This window comes from Molothrus aeneus, chromosome 2 (genome assembly GCF_037042795.1).
Source record: "Molothrus aeneus isolate 106 chromosome 2, BPBGC_Maene_1.0, whole genome shotgun sequence".
NCBI lineage: Eukaryota > Metazoa > Chordata > Aves > Passeriformes > Icteridae > Molothrus > Molothrus aeneus.
Genome location: NC_089647.1, coordinates 88,732,025 through 88,751,206, shown reverse-complemented (window position 1 = coordinate 88,751,206; position 19,182 = coordinate 88,732,025). Strand labels below are relative to the sequence as shown.

Below are 19,182 nucleotides of genomic sequence, written 5' to 3'. Positions count from 1 at the left end.
AGCTCTGTGTGAAGTGGTAGACATGAAATTCACATCAGCAACCAAAGGTTAACTTTAATCCTATTATTTAAAGGGCCTGAGCACTTATAGGGTTCAAAGTAAGCACAGGCCTAAGAAGATCAACAGCAAGGACTCTACTTCAAAGTGCACAATCTAAGCTCATGTTCTCAATCATAATATATGTCTGAGCCTACATCTCAGATCCTCTCAGTTTATCTGTAGTATATACAAACAGTAGCTGAGAAGAAAAATAATTGTTGCCATACAGAAGGATCTTTCTACAAAACAGGACGTCCCCAGTCATGGTCAGAATGGAGAGAGTGACTGTTTCTACTTACATCAAAATATTACGAATCTGAAGTAATTTGAGAAGTGATTTGCAACTGTATGCTTCTTTTGAATATTAGGCAAGTTGATGGGTTTGAGGAATGAGGGGACCAACAGATAACCAGTCCTTGAGCAAGAGATGGCTGTAGCAGAAGAGGCAAAATTATCTCTTTTTTTTTGCTCCTGTGTTCATTGTGAGGAACTTGGAGAGCTTCCTGCAGCAGAATGCTTCCTTATGGGCATCGTCAGAGGATCTATTTCAAGCTGAAGTGTCTGTAGAAGAGGTACGGAGCAAATAAGCAAAATTAATAGGAAGATAATTTTAGAACCAGATGGTGTTCATCCAACAGATTTAAAGGGACTGAAGGATAAATTAGCTAAAATAATTATAATAGTCCATGGCCTCTTATTGAAAACAGACTTAGAACTGAGCACCTGAATGAATCCAGTACAGCATCAGCCTTTTCAAATTCTTCCAAGAGAAAATGGGAGAAATAGAGCCTGGTAAGACTGACAAATTTAGTAGAAATCACTATTAGGGTAGAGAAGATGGGTAAATATGATACATTGTGAGAAATTCAATATACCTTGGTAAGGAGAAATCATGTTCTTCAAATCCATCAAGTTCCTGTAAGATGAAAAACAGCATAGAGATACAGGAGATCTTTGGTTGGCAGCATCTGCCTATTTGTCCTTTTCCATGTATTCAATAAGGGCTCTGACCACAAAACCTTAAAAACACCTAAGCAGTAACAGGATAAGAGGGAAGATATTTGCATGTATGGCATAAAACCAATTGAAAGATAGGTTTTACAGTAAAGAGATTAATAGGACATTATTAGTGGGAATTTCTAAGACTGAGAAACCAGATGAGAGAAAAGGATCTTAAGCAAAAAAGATGAGTGGGCACTAGAACAGCCTCTTATACTGAATGTAGATGAGCATAAAACCATGGGATGGAAATGGAACTTTAGCTATAAAGTAATGGTTCTGAAATGTTTAGCTGGGTGTGAAATTTAAAGGTTATATAGGTTTGCAAAAAAACCCCAAAACCAACAGAACACATGCAGCCAAAATGCAAACTGAATGTTAAAGTTTTGGCCACATCACCTGAAAAACTAAATTGTCATATTGAAAAAGTTTGAGGAGGAGTGATAAAACACGAGAAGTAACTTTCATGCAGACTGAACAGGCAGACTGGGACTCCCTGGCCTAGGAGACATGGCTGAGGGGAGATATAAAGATTGACAAAGACATGAACAGCCTGTAGCATATGAATAAAGTTTCTCATTATATCTCCAAAGGTAAGACCTAGGAGGCCTCTAATGAAACTAGTAGGTAATATGTTCAAAATTAACACAAGGAAGATGGTTCTTCAGCTACACAGAGTAGAGCTACCTACTCATCAGCTTTGATCTTAGCCTGCTGGAAACTGTGAATTTCCTTTCAGGCAATCAGGAGGGAACTGCAAGTTCATGAAAGTGATATTCAGCATGAATACTGCCTCCAGGTTAAGAAATCCCCAAGCCAAAAGTTGCTGGAGGCTGGCAGAGTATTATGAAGAGATATCATTACATTGTTTTCTCACGTTCTTCCCAAGATATTTCCCAAGAGCAGCATAACAAATTGGAGGAACCCTGCTCATATTGCTATGGTGTGATCTGAATAACTACAAATGACAAGTTCTCCTGACACTATTCATCCTTTACAAGCATGAATGTTAGACTGAAAACTTCAGTCTAAATATTCCTTCCTTCCTTCCTCCACTTCCTTCCTTCCTCCACTTCCTTCCTTCCGCCACTTCCTTCCTTCCGCCACTTCCTTCCGCCACTTCCTTCCTTCCGCCACTTCCTTCCTTCCTTCCGCCACTTCCTTCCGCCACTTCTGCCACTTCCTTCCTTTCGCCACTTCTGCCACTTCCTTCCTTTCGCCACTTCCTTCCTTCCTTGGAAAATTAGACAGAGATCTGCCAGGGATGACTTGGACATCGTCACTTCTGCCTTGGAAATTAGTTAGGCGAGTTCTTAAGGTGTCTGCCAGCTGCTCAGTTTTTCAAACCTGCCTTTGCTCAGGAGTTCCTGAGGCCTCTGGCTGTCTGATAAAGTGAAATGGGAGTCTCAAATGTTGCTGTTGGTTATTTCCAGAGGTTGATAACAGTGCAGGGTGATCAGGAGTGCAGGCAGAAAAAGTGCTAAGGGGAGCAGAAGCAGATTATACCCCCAGAAGTAGGGTTTTGGGGAAGCTGTGAGCAGTGGAGCAGTGGGAGGGAGAAAGACTTTGAAAGGGGATTTTGCCTAAAAATGCAGAAGTGTGCTGCTGGGAACACCACAGGTAATGGGAGCTATTTTTTACAGAATAGCAGGTCTCTGGTGCACTCAGAAACACAGAGTCATTAATTTCTTGGACCAATCACAGTGTGTTTGTTTCATGCATCTAGAATAGGAAAAGATAAATCATGATTATATGAAAATTAATAAATCCTAAATTAAGGGGTAGTATTTGCCAGCTCAGAAGACCAGCAATTACTGCAACCTCTGTAGTAATTTTACATCCCAGATTCCATCTGCAAGAGTAGGAAACCCAAAAGGTTCTTCCCATCAGTCATATTCAGGCCCCATATGGCAGTCAAGTTGAATCCAAAGGAAAGAAGCAAGAGCTCCTCTGCATAGGTCCCTGCACTATTATCATTTAGAGTCATATGAAGACCCCTGACCTGTTGTTGATTTCATCTCTCTATCCCAAAGCATTCTGCAGACATGCCACTAAGGTCTCTACCCTTGGTTACAGATGAACAAACTGTGGAGCTGAGGGGTTTAGTGAACACCTAGAAGCCAAAGAAGTGAAGATGGCAAAGACCAGAATATTTCACTCTAGTTTCCTTAAAAGTAAAGGCCCTCCTTAGTGAGGGGAAAGAATGAGAAAGAATGCTAGGGAAAGTAGGGGAAAATACCGCATTCCATAAGAATGGTTGTCTTCCACTGTCTTTGCTGTAAATCTTCATTATTTCTTCACACAGTTCACAGCCTGGTGAGGGCTGTTCAGGGTGGCTGCCCCACATGGTACAGGCAGCTACTGCCTGGGGAGTTTTTTGATGGGCTGCCCTTATTGTGCAATGGCCTGTATGGCTTTTTTTTAATCCATGAGGTCCTGGGATAGATTTTCTGACAATGCTGCTTGTCCAGTGAATGACCTGTCAGTCCTGTAATATGGTGCCTCAGCTTTCCCAGCTTTTGGAAACTCATCTGACAGCAAGGGGGATTTTCCTTAGCAGATACCATTCCTTTAATCCCTGGGTTGATCCTTGAAGCTTCCTCTGGTGTTCTGTCTGCTTCTTCAAGCATCATTGCACTACTCCTCTGTGATCAAATTGTGTTCCTCTGCACATCAGTGATAAAAGCTGTTTGTACTCAGCTGGGAGAGAGGAAAGCATCAGAAAAAGAGATACAGTTGTCTTTCTGTTTGGGTCATCCATTGCAAGCCCTCTCCTACATCTCAATTGTCCACAGAGAGAAGGGTATGGGAGCAATTACACAGAAAGTGACAGACCACAGGTGTCTCACTGCCATATTCACTTTGGGACACCTCTTTCAAGAGATAGTTTTCCCTGAATGAAACTAGGGCTAACTGGCTCAAAAGTCCTGTCTAACTTAAAAAAAATTAATGAAATCTTTGTCCAAACTGACCATAATGGTCAAAAATGCTTTCATCTCTATGTCAGACCCTGTGATCACAGAGATACACTTGTATCTGAGTCTCATAGCATCATATCATCCTTCTAAAGATAACTTTTCCTATGAAAATCAGAAGTTCTTTGATGCTATTGAACCATGGCACCTTTCTCTAAATTACTGAAGAAAATTGTTTAACACTGCATGTGAAAACTATAAATTATTAAGAAAGTAAACATGGAAGTTTTGGAGGTTTTTTACATATTAGATTGGAGTTTCTAAATCATTAAAGTTTCCTCATTGATTTAGGCTAAGCATCAATAGTAGAAGTCTTACATCATCCAAAAGCAGACAGACTTTCTCTATCTGCCTTGGCTGGGGTGGTTTTAATGGGTTGTCCAAAGATGTCTGTAATTCCCTCATCAGAATCAGTGAAATTCTGATATTTCTTACCTGATATGTCTTTCTACTTGAGGTTTGAGTCTCCTAGGGGAAGAAAGGAAGATCAAAATATTGCACAAAATCTTGTGACTTGGAAACTGAATTGGGAAAGAAAATACATGCTGAAAATATCTTTTTATCCTTTGCAAATTCCTCATATTCTTAGGGAAAATACATATCTGTGAGCATTTAATCAGTATGAAATTTCAGGAAGATTTAATATTGCATACCTGTTATTTTAGGTTTAATGAACTAAAATGCAACCTCTGCACTAGTCTACACTCCTTCCTAAGTCTTAGTGCCAAAAACAGCAGCTCTCCTAAATGCACCCTCTCATATTCAATTGAAGCTTGTGTTACATAGATTCAAGCATCAAAAATGGGATTAGTAGAATTCTGATAAAGGAACTTAACAGTTTCCAGGATAAATTGGTGGAGTAAGGAATCAGCCAGTAGCTTAGCCATTTTCAAACCCAAAAGCGTATATTTTCTCCTCCCCTGCTCTCTCAGAGACATTATATTTCTCATGTCTCAAACTGGGGGAAATAAAAATATTCCACTTCCAGCTGTCTCTTTCCACTACTTTTCTTTGTTCATTCTTTTCAGCCAGAAAAGGAGATAAGTGCTGAAATTATAGTTATTCCAGCATCAGCCCAGTAGCTGAAGTGAGACTTATGAGGGCTTAGTAAAATCACTGAGAAATCCTGCTATGAAAATGGTACTATTTCCACCTTTTTTACCCATATGGAAGTACAGCATTCTACATGTAGAATTAACCTGTTAAACACACAAACCACTGAAGAACAAGCAATATATGCTATGTAAATGCTATACACATGAGGAAAATATAAACCATAGGATAAATTTCTAAATCACTGTATGGAACGTGCATTTCCACTCTTGGTTTAGGCCCACTATTGGAAGCACTGCCCCTGTTTTCATTGCCATGACTCCTCTGAAGCCTTGAAGATGCCTGATCTCTGCTGGGTTCTTCAGAGAACCAATGAACTAAAAATAAAATATAAAATATACCTATTGAAAAAGAAGAAGTGGGTTACATAATGAATTTGTTAGTGGAAGGGCCTCTGTCCTTTCCTCCCCATCTCTCTGAAAATTAATGAAATTTGTGGCTCTCCCACCCACTCACACCTGTTGAATTTGAGTCTGGTGGGAAAGAGGCTGGGAAGGGCTACCAATCACTGATGGATATTTACTTGCCAGACAAATGTGGAGTGAGTGGTCCTGAAGGGGGGTAAGGGGTCTGAATTCCCTGTATCTTCCCTAGTAGTGTGTGATGGAGTGCATACGCCTCATCCTGGGATAAGGGAAGGTGCTGCCTGATCACCTTCCTCATCCCTTTCACAGCCCCACACAGTCTTGATGTGGCTGCTGAGTGTCCAGTCCCATAGTGAGCCCACAAACCAATGGGTTTTAAATCACCAGAGGCTCTTCTGCCTTCAAGGAGTCAGAAGTGTTATATTAAAATATGCAAAAATTCCTTTATCTTCCTTAAGTCAACCCAGACCTGCAACAGATAAACTAAATAATTTCAACTGGAGCCAGTATATATTTAAACTTATAATTATGAGAAACACCTGTCTTGTATCAAGGATCATCAAAAAATCTCTGTCAGACTTGCTGCAGTAGCTGTCAATGGACAGATGGGGAACTAAGAATATCATGAAAATTGAAAAAAATCAACACATTCAGAATGTTTAGTTTGTTAGGAAAGTTTGGAATCAAATAGCCCAATTCTAATTACCTTGAAGGCCTTTTCCCTTTTTTATGTGCACTACTAAATCAGAGCTGAGGTAAGAACAGAAACTAAGATGGAAATAAATTATTATTGTTGCCACTATGCAATAGTTTAACCTAAAAGAGAGAAACTATTGCTCCTATTATATTTATCCTCTAGCTAGTCCTTTGTAAATTTCCTAGCAACTTCCACATGTGTTTGGCTGCCCTAAGCTTTATATTTACAGATATAAATAATATATATATTATTTAAATATATATTTATAAAAATATATATTTATTTGTGTAAATATATATTATATACATAATATATATTATATATAATATAATATATATTATATATCATAATACATATTTTATATATACTATTATATATAATAATATATAATATACTATTATATGTTATAATATATATATTAATTAAATATATATTTCTTTGTGAAGCTAACAAACAGAGAGATGAAATCTGCTGTCCAAGGGCATCCAGGAACTCACTGATGGGGCTGGAAACCCAACCAGTAGCTCTCCCAGGATATAGGAGCAGCTCCAAGGTAGCTCATGGATTCAATGACAATTTTTCACACCCTGGTTTAATTCATTTTACAGTGCCACTGCAAATTCAAGGGAAGAGTCAGGGACTCCCCTGGAGTGCAGCAGCTTTGATTTAAATCAGATTTAATTGCCATGGCATCCTTAATCCTGTATGCCCATTGTCAGCCTGTGTTGAAAACTCAACAGCAAAGGCTGGATCAACTGACAACCAGATCATTGCTGATCATCAAAATAACTCACATCTGTAAAGGAGAGTTAGCTTCTGATAGAAGAACTAGGAATGGCCCTTCCCCACCATTTTAAAACCATTGCTTTTCTAGATTTGGAGTAACACTGAGGCCAACTAACACATTTCACCCCCATTCCAAATCTGACTACATTTGGGTGCATAAGAGGACAGCAAGTACAGGGCAGAGTTCTGGCACAAGTTTGTCTTGCAGGAGAAACTGTGATCTAACCCATGTGCATGTCTACACCACTGCTCAGGCACATGCCAGAACCAAGCAGCCAACACTGGACTGCCTGGCATCTTCTGCATGCAAAACAACAGCAAGGCTCTCTTGGGACAATGGGCTTTACATATTTATCCTTCTGGTTTCCCTTAAGGTTGAAAGCATTCATATTAAAGCACCTCCCTTTGGCAAGCGCCCGTCGTTACTGAAGAATTACCCTGAAATGCCTCCCCAGCCTACCCCTCAAGCTGCAGAGAGCAGCTCTCCCTTTGCTTCTGATCCAAATTCTCCCCTCTGGGAGGTTTCCCAGGACCCTCATTGTTTTGATTGGCAGAATGTGTCTCTGCTAGAGTGGCTGATAAATGAAAATGGATTTTGTAGCAGAAAAAGTAGTTCCTGATATAGTAGGATTAATAGTTCCCCCTCTTCTTACCATGTGCACACTGGCAAGGCTCTCAACTGGGTACTGAGCATGTGCTGAGACAATCTGTTCCTTTGGCTTTCTCTTAGAAAAAGATGGTTGGTTTTGGTTTCATTGATTTCCCCTGCTTTTGTTCATTTTCCTCCTGATTATGGGGAAGCTTGGCAAGAAAGAAGGGTGGAGAGAAATTAGACTGGGGTCTGAATGCTCATAAAGAAATGCCTGCACACGTGGTCTTTGTAAAAATGTGCATCTCTCCACAAAGAAGAAGAGAGACAGGTTGTTTCACTCTTCTTTGGCAAGACATTCAGCAGGCAAAATGACCAAAGCAAATAAAGCCTCATATTGATTTTAACCAAGGATTTTATTATCTCAGCCAGGTGAAGAGCCTTACAAATGTTGGGGCTTGAGTTGCTGTAAAACCTCTCCTTCTGCAAAGAGCGAACTCTCGGATTTAGCAAAGCTGTGTTATTAATAAGCATCAGGGGTTTAGAGAAACAAAGGCTGGAGGAGGGGAGAGGGAGCCTTATTTTAGGAAGGGGGCCAAGAAAGACAAGATGTTTAGGAGGGGGAAGTATTGACACCCTTGGAATAGAGAACGTGTCGAATGCCAGCTGCAGAGCGCCTCAAAGAATGAGAGTCTCCGATGCTTTTGTCTCCTTATATGGTAAAATGATAGCGAGGGGTTTCACTAGGCTGGGGAAGGCAGCAGCCTCTTTCCACACTCGCTGACTGCAGAGCTGCACTCGGCGGAGCCGCTCTTTGCAGGCAGCTCTTCGAAAGCCCCAGCTGGCTGCACAGCTCTCGGCTGCGGGCAGGCCAGAGTGCTCTTGGCACTTTTGTTAATGGATGTGACCCCCTGTCCCCGGTCCAGGAGGTGGCATTAACTGCCCGCTACTGCTCTGTAAGTAAATATCCCTTTTTTCCCCGAACACATCTTTGGAGGTGTCGCTTTAAACAAAGGGTGCAGAGAGGAGGAGAGGGTTGTTCAATATCCCCGTGGATTATTGGGGAAGGATGCGAGGAGAGAGATTGCCGGTCCCCCTTTCTCCTGAGTGCACGGGCAGGGGTGTTAAGAGGACAAAAAGACAAATTTCTTATGGCAGCAATTACTGCTGCATGTCCGTCAGTAAAGTGACACATCAGCGAGCTGATGAGGCACTGGGTCTTTTCATGTGTAACTATTTTTAATGACTGTATTGTGCTGCGTGTGTAATCCACCGGGGAGGTGATAAAAAGTAGAAGATGGGGTCTTAGATTCCTTACACCTCCGTGCACTCCTGCTGCCGGGTTCAACAAAGGAGCATTTTGGTACTGTAGCAAGAGCAGATGCACATGAAACAAAGGTAGCCTCTCCTCTTTGCAGGCAAACAGCGTGGATAGATTGTGTATGGGAAAAACAGGTAGCCATCAGCATTGTATTTCTTCTTTTTATGTGGAGAGAATAAATTAGAATACAAATCCCAATTATTAGCTCTGCATTCCTTCTTTTTGTGCTTCTCTCTGTGTGCATGTATGCGCAGCCACAATAACCCAGTCCTTACTGTATACTAACGTGGATTTCTCTGTGTATGTAATAAAGGAAATACTAACTTTTGTCTGCATTGATGGCTGTTCCAAACTTTTGACTTCCCCCAAGGGATACGGCTTTTATTTAGTTGACCAAATACCTGCATATTCCAGCTTTGCTCTGTATGGAGACACACAGCTTTGCTGAGTACAGCAAATGTCATAAAAAGATAGATACCAGCAAGTCAGTCTGTAATTACCACTCCCCTGACTCCAATCTAGAGGTATATTAACTAAGATTGCTAATTGACATGGAGATTGTCAGGGTCAGTATCTGTAACATTTATTGATGGTTATGCGTATTTATATGTTGTCTTGAACAGGAATTGTTCTAAAAGGGACCAACATCTATCTGTTGGTCCCATCTATGTTATTAGATACATAAATTCATTAAATGTGAAAGAATGCTTCAATTATGGTTGTCTCTGGGTTTCTGCTGTGAACCCTATTTTCATCAGTTCATAAATTTATTGGACTCACAGGTTTCTGGGCAAAATCTTCTGTGCCTTTTATCAGCCAGATGGTAAACTTTGAACATGATTGCTTCAGGCATTTGGATATGGAAGGCAAAAAAATAAAAAAACAACCCCAAAAAGCCCCCATGTGTTTGTTTATTTTACAAAAATTTAGGTCTGTTTTGTGCACCTGTAGACATAACTGGTAAAGGATGGATTCTAAGAGTTGCTCTTTTTCAATAAAACCTTACCAATTCTTGGTGACATATGGAGAAATATTTTTAAAAGGATATGAGTTGCTGTATTGAAAACTCAGTTCCTGACACAGCCTAGCATTACTATCAAAATCTGATCAGAGAACCAATAAAACTGTCTTTTACCCTTGCCATAGGGTAAAATGACCTCTGGCTTGTGAACTAACATGTGGTTGAGGTGAGTGGGGCAGCTGAAAAGATATAAAATGATGTTGTTGAGGAATCAAATTTGTAAAAGTTACCTTGGGTTCCCAGCTGACATCTACATCTAACTAGCACACCTGAGGCTAGGGGGTGAACCACTTCTTGTGGTCTTTTGGAAAAGCCCAAGATGGCAAAAGTGCTGGGATAAAATACAGATAATTTTGGTTCTCACCATTCTGCCAAATGTGCTCCCACAGAAAGCGGCAGTGCTACATATGCAAGCACCAAATAGTCACTTCCAGGTGGTTTGGATTTACAGGAAAATACTATTAGTTTTTGTGAAATCACTGTTATCTCCCAGCAGTGGCTATATTGTGTCAGATACTGTTTGTCCATGTGAAGTTCCTACCACACAGAGCATGTACTGATGATTCTCAACTGAAGAGCTCAAGAGCAAATAATGATCTGTTTCCCACTCCTTAGAGAAGTCCAGGGATAGCACTTTCCCTGAAATCACATATTTCCTGTCCATACAGGCATCAGCTCTCCCAGATGGCACACCTTGCATTAGTAAAGAGATCAGATAACTCCTTTGATCACACACAACACAGCCTGCCAGGATTCCATCATGCTTTGAATGTCAGAAGCCAAAAAAAGAAAACAACCTCAAAACATTGGTGACAAAGTACAACTCCTATAATTGTAAGGGCTAATGACAGTTTCTGCTGCACTGCACTTCAAATTCAAACTTTCATTCCAAAACAAAGGGATGAGGAGGGCTGCAAAGACCTATATTCACAAGAGACCCCTGGCTTAGTTCTCCAGGACACTGAGCTCTGAGCCTCAGAGCCAAGCAATGTGTTACCTGCTGGTGTCCTCACCTCCCTGCCTTACCTCATCTCACAGGGGCCAGGATATTCAGAGTTAAGGGAAGGTCAGCTAAGTGTTAACACCATCAGCCACAAGCAATTCCTATTGCTGCTGGCCAGCATGCTCACAGTCTTTCAGGATCCCCAGGGACCAGGAACATTCAGGTCTAAGTCTTATCCATGTTTCTCTGATGGGTAAATCTGTCCTGAGCATCTCTGGACAAACTCTGAATGGTGTAGTGTTGTAGGCAATCATCTTCCCTCACTTGGGTACTGCTTCAGAGACTGGGGGAATCTCATAATTTGCATTTTTAGACTGATTAATTCTAATGGTGTAGTTTTAATATTTCATTTACATATGCACAGTTATTTGTGATGCAGATTCACCACAAGTGAGAATGTGAAATGGCAGGGTAATGACAGGTTTCATGAAAATAAATCTTGGATACATTGACAGCCACTGAAGCATTAACATTTCAACAATATTAATTAGCTATATATAGACAGAATTTGATTATAAACCAGTAGAGCCTTCTCCTAAGCATGAACATCAAAATACCCATGCCAGGTGATAAAGTTAATTTTGTTCCTTTTCACATACCCTTCTATATTATACTGAATTATATCAACTAGGATACTGAATGGTTATTGTACATATAATGATATGCCATAGGAGGAATGCAGGTGAGCATAACACTGACATATTCACCATATTCACCATTCCCTTTCATAGAAAATTCCTGAATTTAAAGTTTCAAATATATCCACCACTGCAGAGAAAGTTCTAAGGTATCACTCTGATGGTGTTAGTTCTAGACCCTCAGCAAGCATAAATGTAAGGGCTCAGAACCCAGCACTGTTTCTTCACTTCATCTTGCATAATAAAAACAGCAAATTGCATAAAGCCATGAAATACCTGCAATCATTTACATAGATGTGTTTTGTCATTGCTCTGAAGCACCCTTGAGATTTAGAGCAGAAGTGTCTTCAGAGACCAGGATCTCGCCTTTGAAGAATTCCACCTTCTCCTACTATGCCATGCAGCTCTCCATGGTGGATTCAACATCTTCCTTCTTCAGCTGGAAATAATCTTGCCCACAAAAAGATTTCCTATGTCCATTTCATCAGACTCTCTATGTCTTTGTGCTTTCTTCTGTACCTCTCACACACCACAAGTACTTTGTCTCAATCTTAGTAGATGCTCTCTTTGCTCTCTGTGTCCAGTTTTGCTCTCTGTGTCCAGTTTTGCTCTCTGTGTCCTGGCTGGACTGGACTGGACACAGTCTTCAGCCACAACCCCCCCAAACTGGGCCTAACTGGTTTCATGCAGGTGCAATTGATCTGGTTTGCTAAGATGCCCAGCTGAATGGGTGCCCCAAGGTTTATGTAGTCTCCTTTGTCACATTTTGGAAGGCCACAGGCATTCTGGCTGGGCAGGGAAGTTTGGGTACCTCACAGCCCTGAGGCATTCAGTGCCACAGCAGTTTTATCCAGCAGTTTTATCCAGCAGCTGTAAGATGTGCATTAACTGGTCCCCCAAACCAGACACAAGGGGCTTTGTGGTCTTACCTCAGTAAACAGAATCAGAGCTGTGCTGCTAGAGGATAGAACAAAAACCAAAGCATTCTTCTTCCACAGAATCATCCCAATTTTTCTTCTATCCTTTCTTTAAAGAGGGAAGCACAGGCTATTTGGGACATTGTTCTGGTTTTGTGCCCTGGGTAGTAGTAAGGAGGATTTAAAAAATACAGAAAAATTTGGAAACATGACTGCATGGTAGCACATGGCATTTCTGGGTATTTTTATCTTGAAGTCTAATTTCTCTGAGATTAGCAGTGTTCCTGACAATAAGAGAAAGCAATGCTTTTCTGGAAAAACAAACCTTTGTTAGAGTTTAATGTCTGCAGACATTTAGCTTGTACACTATTCTTTCAGGATAGTGCCAGAAATAATAAAAAGGTTTATTAATCTTATACTGGTTTTCTCCACTATAATTTTCTGTTATCTTAAATGTTGTTATTAGAAATATAAATTTTTATGCTTAAGCAGGATCAAGTACTTGACCTTTCCTCTGAACAAGCATTTGCTTATTTTGCAAGAGAAAGAAGGAGGACAGCAATTTCAAAAGGCTTTAAAATAGAAAATAAAAGCAAGCCTTTCCACTTGAACTGTGCTCCTCCTTGCTATGGCAGATTTAAATAATGTTCCATGTTATTTCAACACTCTTCTTTTGTAACTGAATTGTGTGCAGGAATATGGGTGAGACCAGGGACCCTCAGTCATTTCAGAATCAGCCTGAGATAACCATAGAGCAAAATCTGTGGGGTACAATTTCAAAGTGTCAGTGCTCAGTTCTTCTGTGGCATTTGTAGATATTACTGCTGGCTCTTGCTCTACCACTGCTGGAGTGGCTCTAGACTGGAGCAGACCTTTATTGACTGCCAAACACAATAAACCACACAGGAACCACAAGTGGTGAGTTCCTTCTCCACTGCTGTAACTGGGATTACTTTAGCCAGATGCATGAGGAGCCTTGCCACACAATAAACATTTTCTATTTCATTTTTTTAAATTATTTATATTCTGCTAAGGAATACAATCTTACCCAGCACACTGTCCACTTTCCTGTTCATGACAGGCTGACTGTGCAATCCAGACAGGAACCAGGTATGCTTTGGTTATCTGCATATGTTAATGCAGTCTGTCTGGTCAGAAAATTGCACAGCAGAGATTTAAAAAAACTGTAAAAAATATATCAGAATGTTATACCATACACAAAATAAGTCAGCCATTTCCAAGGAAGGTGAGTTCTTGGAAAAATCCAAATGTAATTTTGAAGAATATTGCAAGGTAACTTTATTAAAAAGGAAACTTTTTTCTTTAAATAGCTTTTAAAATTTAGCATCTAAATTCATGACTGGGATATTTTACTCTGGGTCAATTTTTTATTATTTTATGTTGTTATTATTACTATAATTTTCAAATATTAAACCAAATTTCCTGGTTTTTGATGAAGAGAAAATGGCCATTCCTTATTTTTCTAAAGTAAATTAAAAATAAATACAATTAGGTTTCCCTCTTTTCCCCTTGCATGGCCTTATGGTCTGGTTTGGAAAGATGCTTAGGTCTTCCAAGAGTGTTTTCCTGTTGCTGCAACAAGATGATAGATAATGAATGTGGTAAGAGCAGCTAAGTTGCAAGGAAAAAAAATCACCTCTTGCCAGAAAGACCAGCATAGTTTGAACTGTCAGTTCATGGTTGTAAATAAATCTTTTCATTTTAGCCTTTGGAGCATTATCATAAATTGTTTCCAAATGCTCCAAACCTGCATGGCTCATGTCACTGGAGTTGCCAGACACAAATCTTCCTTCCTCAGGGGAAGAGAAATAAACAGAAAATTCTCCATGTGTACTGATCTTCTGGAAAAATAGTCAGGTGGGAGAAATGCCTGTACATCTTGAAGGAAGACCTTTTGTTTCCTATGCAGGTGGTTATACAACATACTGATCCAGGGGCATGGGGAGAGAAAGCCCCAGCACTGCTCACCTAATTCAGTCAGCAGCAAGCCCCCCTTTGGCATCTATCTACAGGGGCTTAATTCTCTGTCTCCAGATGTTGTTACAACAAGAGGTCAGAACTTCACTGAATAAACTAAACAACTCCTACATGGTTTAGATAGTTCCCCTTGGCCTCTTTCTCTCTCTTGTGTGTGTGCAGATACATCTCTCAGTGCTCAACACCCCCTAGGAAAAGTTGAAATGAGAGATGGACACAACAGCTTTTATTAGGCTTGCAGACACAGCTGAAGAAGCAGGCAAGGTCTGCTTTTTCACTAGTCAGTAGTGTCAGGGGATGGGGGAACGCTGGATAATTTCTTAATGACATGATGAGCCCTAATATTTATGCAGTAATATGACAACTTTAGGAATTACTGCCAGTAAAATGAGACTGAGCAAACAGGGAAAGAAGAGGAAAGAAGCATAGATTTTGAGTCAGTCTACTAACTTTTTGTTAATTTTTCTGCCAATTCTTTCTTCCTGTGAGACAGAGTGTGGGTAGTACTAACATTTGGCATAAGCTGCAGCTTCTCTTTTGGGCAGGCAACAGAAAGCTCTTTTTCTTTTGGAGATGTACTTGCTATGTCTGATGCTGTAGGAGGGAGACTGAATGGCAGAAAAAAAATCAATTTCTTCATCATGATTATGTTGAGAGCAATCTGAAAAAGTTTAAGTATAGAATGACTACAGTAATAAAATCTAAAGATCTTTAACCACAAGGAGCTGTAATAATGATGAGCCTCTGTCCCACAACACTTTATGGTCAACAAGTATCAAACATAAGAGAAAGAAATAGATCAATGGCAAGGAGGTTGAATTGCAATTTGTGTCCATCCACAGCTGTGCAAGTCTCCTGTTTTGGTTTTTTTCCCCTAAAGTCCAAAACAGTGCATATAGCTTACACTAAGCTAAACATGAGGGGATTTTATATAACAGGAATTAATGGAGTGGCAATGTAAAGGACCATGTGTACAAAGTGACAGGCAAAAATACTGCTCAGTACAATTTCACGTTCCTTGATGGTAAGACAACAGTGAAATTATTTGTTTGAAACTCCTTCTAGTGTTTAGTAGATAGGACCCATTATTACCTCACACTTAATTCTCTCTGGAGTAGGAAAAAACTCTGTACAATATGCTCGAAATAGCACATAGTAGATCATGAGATTCAGTCCAAGACCTGGATTTAAATAGCCCAGAATTTTGGGATGCTTCGACCTTAATTCCAGCTTACTGAATGAAACCACACGAACCTGAATTCCTAACTTTAAAAGACATTGGATCCAAAATTGGTCCCAGATCCAATAAAAGATTCACATAACTAAAGCCAAAATGCAGATCTTGTCTTTCAATTTCCCAAATCTCTAGAGCTGTTCCTTAAATCTCATCCAGAGCTGTCCCTGTATTGTCTTCATAGAGCAGAGTTCATCCCTCAATCTGAGATGTAGAAATGAGGACTGCCTCTCCCTGCTCAGGGTGAGGGGGACAATCCCCTGGGACAATCTTAGAATACATTTAACAAAACTAGATCTCTTTCAGGATTGCAGGCTGTGCCCAGGTATTTTCTGAAATCATGGCACCAAGTATTAAATAATTGCTGAATTATTTTGAATTGTTCAATTATTACATTATTATATCAATTCTTAAATACATCTATTACATGATGCTTGCCTCTGCTCCAGTGAAATGCACCCAGAAGACAATACAGCACTCAAGAGGGGAAGTCCTGTGACCAAGAGACAGGAATGCCCACTTCTAAGGGAACAGTCCTTCCAATCACAAAGCACTTCTATATTTTACATTTAGCAGCTTTGGATGAAATTGTATAAACTTGTAAAGGAATCACACTCTATAGTTTTTGCTTTTACACATCAAGAGAAATTTTTCACTCTTCAGTATCTCACATCTACTTTTAAATCAGGGTTAGAAAAGAAATAATTCTGAAGAAGGGTGACAAATGCAAGTTCCTAAGTGGTTCCTGCTCACATTTTAACTTAGCAATAATGCACATTAAATGGGCAACAAAATCCTATCATTTGGAAAAAAAAACCTAATATAGTCAAGTAAAAAGTACAGATTTTTGTCCTAAATACAGACCATTTGAACAAAAGCTATCACTCCTCTCAGACTTAGTCATACATCTACACATATAACTCAGCGTACATTGGTCTGACTCCATTTTGCTGAGATTACTCCAGGAGGAAATTAAGTCCTGACTAGTTCTTTCCTGGGAAAATCCAAACCTATTATGTAGGTTAGGGGTGTAAACAGGCTCAAAACAGAGAGGAAAATCCATTATCATCTACTAAATGGTAAAGACTGCAGGTGTATTTCAAGAGAAGACTAACTTGCTGGAAGCAATTGTTAAGGAAATGTCCCTTTGTATTGCCCTTGTTCTCCTGCCCTATACTTCCATTGCTAGCTGCTGCTGCTGGAAATGGGCTACAGGGGAGCTTTGGGTGGTCATTGCACTTCTCTCTCCAGCACATCTTACTTTCTGTGTTCTTATCAGTCCTTTGAGCCTCTCTGCTCCTTAAGGACAAAGAGCACCCTACATACTCCCAGTTCCCCTCTGGGATAAGAAAGTTACTTAGTTCCCAGACCATTTTGCAGGCCAAAGGGGTTGTCCTGCTAGTCCTGGGTTGTCAGAAGCACAGAAGATCAGCTGCCAGGATTTGTGCTTCCTCCTCTAGGCACATTTTGGGACTTGCTAGTTTGTCTCTCTTCTTTAGTAGTTACTTGGAATTCATAAGACTTTCCAGCAGTGGAAACATCACTTACCTACTTCACACACTCACCCCTCAGTCTGTGCTAGTCACCACAAAATTCAGCAGTGGATTGGCCATTTAAAAAAAATTGTCCATTCAGACAGCCCTAAAACCTTGATAGACACATCCCAGATAGACAGAATGAAAGATAATAATAAAAACTGAAATCCTGGGGGAGGACTCAGGATTTCAGAATGCCCTATGGGTGGCTCCCACTGCCAGAGGGAGAGGACAAACTCCAGAAATCAGCAACCTCTGCCAAGAACACTAAGCAAGTAACATTTTGTTTAAAACTGAGAGCTGAAGTTGGCAAAAGGACTGCTGATGCTGTAAATGTCACTTGTGCATGAAAGACAGAGGTAGCCACTTAAGCTATTAGTACTCAAAACATTTAAGGATTTATAGATCAGATGTGCCTTAAAGAGGAGATGCAGCCTGGCAGGCAGCTAAGATCATGCAGTCCAGGTGGCATGTACTTTCTGCTTGGGAAATTCCCTTTCCTAAGCAGGCAGCTTAGGCAGCTATGCCCTCCTCCAGCTGTACCCTCCAGATTTCAGGTGCACCACATGCTGCAAGCCTCAGGTTAAGAAAGAAGGTGATGACTGTGATGAAATCCAAAATAAATTGTCCCAGGCAATAATAAATATTCATCAAAGGCATTTGTGTCATCTTTGCTTGTGTGTGCATCCAGAAAATTATAGAGACGTAACAAAACTTGAGGAGCAAACATCAATTGCACTTAATTCAGACAAGCCGAAACATCATATACAGTTTCTTCTACTTGATTTTTCCCTTCCATAATAATTTTTTTACATTTGTCTGAGCCAGAACACCCAGGAGCCAGCTCCCATTTGTGTCCCAATACACTACAGCTATTGGAGAACTTCTTCAGGTGCATCAGAGGAGAATCAGATACACAGTCACCGATCCTACACCTTCCACCCCCATAGCCCCATGCACGAGCAGAGATAGAGGGTTGGTATCTGCCTGTGGGGGAATGATTGCCAGACACTGGCCTACTGAGAATGTAGAGAAGGAAGGTGCAGAAGCTCATGTGGTGCCTGATAGTCTGTGCATGACTCAAGACTACGCGCAATGTAAACCTTTCCCTTGCCTTATGTAGGAGATGTTGCTTCTGAAGGAAGATTAGCTGGCTCTTAATGGACTTGACTCCCTCCATCCCCTAGAGAAACTCCTTCTTGTTGCAGACCTATAGGTCAAATTCCATTTACAAATCCCACAAGAATTCTTCACACTCGGGGTTTAATCCCTCCTCTCATCTCTAGCACTAGGTCTGGCCAAAGATGGATCAACAGATTTAGATGGGCTGCACTGCAAAATTTATAGCACAATTTTTTCCTACTGTGTTCATTTATTTGACTGAAAGTCGGATTGAAACTGAGGTACAATGTGAAAAACAAGAATTGATAAACCTTTCTTGGGGCATTGGGTCAAGTGTAGCTCAGTCTGACATGTGCCTGTTCCATGTGGCAGGATAGCTGGACTCCAGACACCAACATGACTGAACGCTTTGATTGCCACTACTGCAAAGAGTCTCTATTTGGTAAGAAGTACATCCTGAAGGAGGACAGCCCCTACTGTGTGAAATGTTATGAAAATCTTTATTCCAACACCTGTGAGGAATGCAAAAAACCTATTGGTGCTGACTGCAAGGTATGTCAGATTTGTGTCTTGTTACAGAAATCTTGAGAGAGCAGCCTGGGTACAGAGCTCTGAGATCTGGAAGGATCCAGCCTAACAGCTACACAGGGGTTTCTTTTGATGGGAGAGCATGTTTTCTGGACCCCTGTATCTGTTTTCTATTGTTTCACTTGGCAAACCTTTCTTTATGCAGCATGGTAATAGAAATCCACTCCTATAAACCACAGAATGATCTGATGCTCTGATGTAAGAAATCCTCTTTAATTCATTGGGTGAACCTTTCCTCAGGG

At 40.5% G+C, this 19,182-nt stretch overlaps 1 protein-coding gene across 4 annotated transcripts in view; it reads left to right on the top strand.

The window, feature by feature from the left end:
• FHL2 (four and a half LIM domains 2) overlaps positions 1–19,182 on the top strand; it is a 37,697-nt gene that overhangs the window by 5,030 nt on the left and 13,485 nt on the right. The window contains exons 1-2 of one of the 4 annotated variants that reach the window (XM_066571600.1): positions 8,404–8,519; positions 18,730–18,904. In XM_066571600.1, coding sequence (XP_066427697.1) covers positions 18,749–18,904 — 156 coding nt within the window. In that variant the 5' untranslated portion in view covers positions 8,404–8,519; positions 18,730–18,748. Of the gene's footprint in view, positions 1–8,327; positions 8,520–18,724; positions 18,905–19,182 lie in introns of those variants that run through there. The other 3 variants (XM_066571599.1, XM_066571601.1, XM_066571602.1) reach the window with 3 other exon arrangements.